Source organism: Poecilia formosa, unplaced genomic scaffold, assembly GCF_000485575.1.
Source record: "Poecilia formosa unplaced genomic scaffold, Poecilia_formosa-5.1.2 Scaffold2500, whole genome shotgun sequence".
Classification (NCBI taxonomy): Eukaryota; Metazoa; Chordata; class Actinopteri; order Cyprinodontiformes; family Poeciliidae; genus Poecilia; species Poecilia formosa.
This window is the reverse complement of record NW_006802439.1, coordinates 1-6,999: the sequence shown is the minus strand read 5'-3', so window position 1 is coordinate 6,999 and position 6,999 is coordinate 1. Positions and strand designations below refer to the sequence as shown.

The window sequence follows — 6,999 nt, the reverse complement described above, 5'->3', positions numbered from 1 at the left end:
ACACGTGGATAATCACCTGCAGTGGCTGAAGGTGGCTGCTTCTCTGTCTGCTGCCATTAACATGAGGGGCATCGCCATCACAGGCTGGCAGAGGTAAGAATCAGAGGAAGTGGCTTACTTACATTTTCCCAAGAGACAAGCAATGAATTTTTATGTGTCTTTATTGCAATGCTCAGATATAAAATTCTAATAAAATATGTTGGGAGTTGACAAAATGAGAAAAAAAAAACTTGATTTTCTAATTCAGTTTTCCCTTTTTCCCACCAACCAAGGTATGACCACCTGTCTGTACTGTGTGAGCTACTTCCTGTAGCTCTCCCCTCCCTAGCATCCTGCCTACAGACACTTAACCATGGAGAATTCAGCACTGAGGCTCGTAGAAACGTAACAGAGATGCTGGGAGTGTCTTCAGTGGAGATTGAAGCCATGGAGAGGTGAGGTCCAACACCGATTTAGCAAACAACAAGGTCCGACTTGAAGTCAAGAGTTTCTCTGTGTGTCTTTCAGGACTTCCGCTGACGAGTCACTGTTCCCAGGCAGGAGGCTGGCAGAATTAATCGTTGAGATAAATTCACTGCTCAACTCAGAAGAGTTAAGATTTTTTGAAAGCAATATGTAAGTTGTCTTCAGTTTTCGGGGGGAATTTGTTTTATCATTTTGTCAAGAATATTGTTCAAATACGAAAGCCAGGCTTAATTTGTCTCAGAAGTCATATTGTTAAATAACTTCCCACTGCAAACACAGAGGGGCAATAACAGTGTATTTACCTGCATTTTATGCTTTCCGACATTGTAGAAAAAATTTTGATTAAAAATAATTGTACAATAGTATGTACTACAATTGAAAGGACAAGTTGCATAGCAACAGCAGTGGAAAAAATGGTTGCTTACTGTAACTTATACAGTAAGAAGCTGCTTACTTTTTCCAATTCCTGCAGCCGCCATTTTGAATTTTGATATTGGCGTTTGTGAGGAAACTCTAATTTTCCAAGTTTGTATTCCAGTTGATTTCTGCTGCATTTAATTTGGAGAATCTCATCTTCCTACTACAAATGTGAGCTGCCACTAGCATTCGGCTAGCTTAGCTTACAATAAACGCAGATTTCAGTCGAGACTACAATGTGGTTAATCTGTTTTAAGTACCTCAAATCTACAAACGGTAATAAAAAAAAAAGAGCTTTACTTCTGAACTCCACAAATAACTGTTCCCACTATAAAACAAGACCAGTCTCCACATCTTGTTGCTAAATAGCCACTAGCCTTAGCTTCAGTATGTGTCGATTAAATGCTTTTCAGTTCAATGAACTTTCCTTTAACATGTTTAGAGCTTGACAATTTCTCTTCTTCTTATTTGTTGTGCTTTTATAGGCTTGTAAGAGGCTGGTTCAGTCCCTACCACAGACAGAGGAAGATGGTGAACCCGTTAAACTCCATCCTCATTCACAGCCAAGCCTCAGGGTAAGCATTTTAAATATTTGGAACGATAATGAGTGGGTTGCTCTGTCCAGTCTGGCTTATAGTTTGGCTTCTTTCTGGTTACGTCTCAGGTATTTGGACACATTACAGAAGATGGTAGAAGCCGTGAGAAAAGAGATGGTAAATCTTTATCCAGACTCTACGGCCGAGGAGTGGATGGAGGAACACGTCAGCCCTGTAACGGCTCCACTGCAGCGGATTATTGATGCCATCCCGGGCTGTGTAAAGGAAATGGTGCCATGAAAGATTCAAGGCTCATTCCAGCTTTAGCACTGGACTATCTGAGATTACAATTTCCTAACATTAAATCTAAGCTAAGCTAAGAGAATGCTAGTGGTAGTTTATGTTTCTTTTTCTGTGTGATTCTGCATCTCCATGTAAGTTGATGTGAGCAGAGGTAAGTGTATCAAAGAAAAGAGGAATGTCAAGTTTTGTTAAGAATTAATAAAAGATGAACAATCGAAAAGCAAACGAATACAACGAAATAAAAATCATTCAACCCTTCTAGAAAACTCATTTCTCGTTCTTTTTTTTTTAGACATTACCAATCAGAAATCACTTAACTAAAAAAAAAAAAAAAACATTTGACAAAAAACTTTAGATTACCTGAGATTTAGTCTTTGGTTCGCACAAAAAACGGCTTAAACGTCAATAGGAAGTAACGACAGACTTAATCGTGTCGCCAGGAAGAAGTTCCTCATGCTCAATTATGACTTGCACATGCATTCCTTGGACCCAGGAGGACATGCAAGAAGGTGGATCTGAGCTGGGTGAGTCTAGGAAACCGTGGGAAAAGGCACTTTCCATCGTCTCCCAAACAAATAATTATTATCTCAGCAGGGAGCAACACTAGATCCATAATCTAACTCGTGCTCTTAAACAGTAATTAGTTCAGAACACATAATCTTTGCGGAAACCACCGTGTGTGAAGCATTATTTAGGAAAAAATTTATAAACAAAACAAGAGAATAACGATCAGAATGTGTGGCGAGACTCATTCTCTGCAATGTCTTTGCATTGTCGTGATGGCTCAAGTTAATTCGCCCCATGTTCCATATAGTCTAGCGTTAGTCTGCCTCATTATCCGAGTCCGTGCTGTCGTCCGCTCCGTAGTCTTCGTATTCCTGCTGCTTCCGCTGCGTCTGATCCAGTCCCAGGAAGCGCTTCAACAATGAGGCCACCGCCTCGACGTCACTGCAAGGCAACACAAAGAAGCAGGTCACCAAGGGTTCCTGGAACTTCCTACACAACTTTCATAACCAAATTCAATGGCTTTCTACACTCAATTAGCAGAAGTTGGCATGTATGTACATAACATAAAGGGTTATATTTTTGTATAATATGCTGACGCTGCTCTGTCTTGCAGTTCGGCTCAATGAGATTAACTCTTAAGAGCTTTTCAAGTGTTTATATGGGCTCTTTGCACCTCAGCTTCCGCGTTCAGGGTAAAGCGACTCGATTGTTTCCGATCCAATACAAATATCATTTACATTAGGTGCTTGCAGTGCTTGGCCAAGGTTTGTACATCGATCCGAAGGCCCAACAAGTCAGCTGGAGAAAGGTTTTAAGATGTTCGCCTCGTTATACATTCACTGACACAAAGGTGAGTTTTACTTAAACTTTGTGGCTAACATTAACGTTAGCTTATGCTAGTAGGCAATATTCTCGGACATTGTTCTTGTAAAATGTGCTATTTAAGTATCTAAACATTCTAACGGACAATGTATTTATCTTATTTTCAAGTATATTATGTGTGTTTATTGTCGTTAGTGTCAGACTAAAGGGGATTTTCTTTCATTTCCTGCTGATGGCCTACCTACGTCCTCCCATGGTGGCACTCTGGGTGAGGGGGTAGGAGATGCCAGCTGCCAACCTCAGCATCACATGATAACCCTTCCCCAGGTATCGGACCCTCTCCTCATCGACACAAATGTCACAGAGCTGCGTCAGGTCCAGCACGACTGAAAGAGAGAGAGAGAGAGAGAGAGAACGCATTTAGACCCGGAGCGGTTGTGTGACGGCCTCACACTAACGGAGTCCGCCGTTCCACTCAATCACCGAACACTTAGTGGTTTCACTGACGTCTCTCATGTCCTCTCCTCCACATCGTCAGCACCAGAGTGTACAGGCTGATGGTCTTGAGCTCCACCACTTTCCTGGTCTTGTCGAACACGGCCTCCTCCCAGTCGTCCATGTTCTGAAGGGCCACAAACAGGCAGCCTGCGATGTAGAAGAGCTTCCACGGGACGCTGTCTGTGACACACAAAGCAGAGAGCAACGGTGAGCAGTTGTTGCTTTGGGCAAACGTGGGACAAATAAGTTGCGTTTCCATACCTGAGCTGTAGTACGCAGCCGCCAGCCCTGCAGAGGCTATACCTGCAAAGAGAAAGTTTTGGGATTCTGAAGAGAAACTTAAAGGGAAACTCCAAAGTGCTTGTAGGTTTTATGGAAGTCAGGTGGATCACCTGATCAAAAACAAACTTACCAACGAGAAGAGACCATGAGCGGATACCAGGAGATCTCTTGAGGTGGAGCAGAGTGGGACTGTTTGTCTCTACTGTCATGTAGCCCATCTGAACAGAGGCAGGAATGTTAGAGATGATGAGATTTCCTGGTTTAAAACTGTTATCAAATAAAAATAAAGTGTTTTTGTGATCCGGTGTTGTATGTGTGATTAAATTTAATTGCTTTACTAAGCCAGTCCAAGACTCTCTAAGGCAGGGGTGGGCAATCCTGGTCCTCGAGGGCCGGTGTCCTGCAACTCTTAGACGTCTCCCTGGTCCAACACACTTGAATACAACAGCTGAATCACCTCCTTAGTGCAGTCAGGTTCTCCAGAGTCCTGCTAACGACCTCATTGTTTGACTCAGGTGTGCTGAAGTAGAGAAACATAAAAGTTGCAGGAGACCGGCCCTCGAGGCCTGGAGTTGCCCACCCCTGCCTTAAGGCAACTTTTATGAAAAACATGTTTGTTTTTTACATCTTTAGAAAGTGCAACAGCAGACTTAAAAGACTTCAATTTCTTCATAAACAAAAGGGACGGTGGTGGCGATGTTGGTGGGAGTTTGTCCCGCAATCTTAAATAAAGATCTTCACAGTAGTCTTGTGCACTGATCCACGGTTGCACAAGACCATCAGTGGACAGTTTGCTGCTGCGTCAGCACTTTGCAGTGCAGCATCACCACCTTTGGACACCTTCCAGCGTTGAAAAGGAGAACATGCACCATAAATGTGTGGTTGCTGTTATGTGCGAGCATTTGTCTTTAGACTGCAAGGAATTACAGAGGCTCAACTTCCGTCTGGCGTACACATCTAAAATATCTTTAAAAGATTATACTGCAGTTACACTACTAAATACTTCTAAATGTCTGAAATTGTCCAAATCATATGTTGTTTGCTCTGGTTTCCTTTAACAGAAAGTTTTTCATTCATTCTGTTCGCCTTCTCTCAATCTCAAGCATGTTTGAGGTTCGCCTCAAATTAACAACCTTTCATGACCGAAACACTTGTTACAGATAATCATCTTGCTGGAATTAGCTGCTTCTTAGACCATTTTTCCAACATTTCCACCAACATAAAGCTGAAAGTCTTTTTAAACGACTGTTCAAAGTCTTCAGTTAAATAAAGGATAGCTATAATAACTTACTGTAGTTTTAATAATTATGTTTGACTAAGTATTCTAAGCTTTTTTTCCACTTGTTAGGAAAGAGCTCAGTAATGAAGAAGCTGGTGGCTGAGTTGTTCTACTCCAAGTTGAAGAGACTTCCTGTTTCACCACAAATCTGCAACACTCCCCAAATTAAGACGTCTTCAAGCCGAAAGGAAGCTGAGCAATTAATGGGACCGTCTTTCCACGTTCACAGTGACTTCAGACACCTGAAATCCACTCACTATGAAAAAGAGATTTTCTTGGTGTGAGTCAAAGCTTCTTTAGAATACATTTATGAATATATATTATATAATCTGTATGAAGCACAAACTGCTTTGTCATATTTCAACCCACTTAGCAGCAATATTGTCAAGAAGTGACAACATAAACATATCTGCCCTCCTATGCGTTTCTTTTCTGCTGTATGACCTGATCCATAAACTGAAGCTAAAACATGAAGTACATGTTTTCATTATGGATAATCCTGTAAATGAGGCGTAGATCAGCTCTCCATTTCATCAACTCACCCAGCAAGGAGAAACCAATGCAGCCATTTTATATTTTTTGTCATTCCTTACCTTAATTTTTTTTTTTCCTCCGTGAACTTTGGTCCTTGTAAATTTAAAAAGAAATAGCAATTACACGATAAAACGTGCACCACATTACTGAATTACGAGGAAATTGAATTCATGTTGTCGCAACAACCGTCTTGAATGGGTGACTCTTCCTTCCTGGTTTCGTGAACTTTGATTGGATGCGCTCAGCTGAGATGACTTTCAAAGTAAAATTTGAAAAGATGGCACTGTGCAGCAGTGGTTCCAGATGTCTTCACAAACTCGTGGTGTTGGAATAATTTGTATTTGTCAAATCAAATTATAAACGTTTTGATCGTAGATTATATTTTTGATCATATGGACGGAAAAACGTACTGGTAAAGCACGTGACCCATGTACCCAGTCCTCTTCATGGCCGTCACAGGTTCGAGTCCCTTTGCCTCATGTCTTCACACTTTTTCACAATCCCTTTACCTGACGACTTTCTGTGGTCAGGTAAAGGCCACTAGAGCCAAAAAAGTAATTAAAAGAAACGCAATGGTTTTTCCATTTTGCATTGTCACCATGATTAGTGCTTTCTCAGAATTTCCAACTCCTAGGTAGGAAAGTCAACAAGCACTCCTGTGTCAAAGAAGTCAATTTTAATAGTGCAGCAACGTGAAAGACGTGTAAATTTCAGTCTGCCTGCATGCCAGTTCTATAAAATGTTCCATCGTGTTTGAATTCATAAAATGAATAAAATGACAGTAGAGCCGAGATGTTTGTTTGTGCAAATTCAAAAACCCCTCAATTCTCAATTTTTCAGTGCAGGCAGCCACTTGAAAAAGACATGTTAAGGGTTAATCAAAAACAAACTTACAGGTCTTCAAACGAGGCAAAGATGACAAGGAGCCTGATTTTCTCAGCTCTGAATTTGGGAATTTGGACTCTATAAACAGATTGGATGGATTGCTTTTCAGTAATATTTTTATATGTTGGTTGGTAATAATAAGAGTTCCAAGTCAGTCTGTGATTTGCTTTGGGGGAAAAAAACTGAGAACATGAAAAGCAGTGGTGTAACTGGAGTACAGTACACATTGTGCTGTTTTGTCACTATCTTTTATAAAAACGTGCACACATACACACTGGTCCGCAATAAAATCTATATTCTGCCAGGTAAAGATAATGACAAAACATGTAACATTGCAATGTTCTGAAATAATGTCAGATACACTGACACTTGTCTATATGAATAGGTCCTCTGGGGCCTACAAAAACTCTTCATTTTACACAAACATTGACTCAAAAATCACAACAAATGATACATATAAGAGGTTTTCAG

The 6,999-nt window shown here is 40.8% G+C and overlaps 2 protein-coding genes across 5 annotated transcripts; one reads left to right on the top strand and one right to left on the bottom strand.

Annotated features, from left to right (window-relative positions):
* The first annotated feature begins 6 nt into the window (after positions 1-6).
* On the top strand, positions 7-1,982 carry LOC103133281 (hexosaminidase D-like). The gene is made up of 5 exons (XM_007545061.2): positions 7-93; positions 273-434; positions 508-615; positions 1,368-1,457; positions 1,547-1,982. Exons 1-5 carry the CDS (start codon positions 62-64, stop codon positions 1,716-1,718), a joined length of 564 nt encoding a protein of 187 aa, XP_007545123.1. The 5' UTR covers positions 7-61; the 3' UTR covers positions 1,719-1,982.
* LOC103133282 (uncharacterized protein C17orf62 homolog) lies at positions 1,911-5,861 on the bottom strand. Of its 4 annotated transcripts, none has more exons than XM_007545062.2 (6): positions 5,703-5,861; positions 3,961-4,048; positions 3,810-3,851; positions 3,558-3,728; positions 3,292-3,436; positions 1,911-2,669 (listed from the first exon to the last, which is right to left on the bottom strand). In XM_007545062.2, the coding sequence occupies exons 2-6, from the start codon at positions 4,046-4,048 to the stop codon at positions 2,543-2,545; spliced, it is 573 nt and encodes a 190-aa protein (XP_007545124.1). In that variant the 5' UTR covers positions 5,703-5,861; the 3' UTR covers positions 1,911-2,542. The 4 variants fall into 4 exon arrangements, with proteins under 4 accessions (XP_007545124.1, XP_016523304.1, XP_007545126.1 ...); XM_016667818.1 differs by having other exon boundaries at positions 3,961-4,054; positions 5,711-5,861; XM_007545064.2 differs by lacking the exon at positions 5,703-5,861 and adding an exon at positions 5,122-5,282.
* Positions 5,862-6,999: the final 1,138 nt, after the last annotated feature.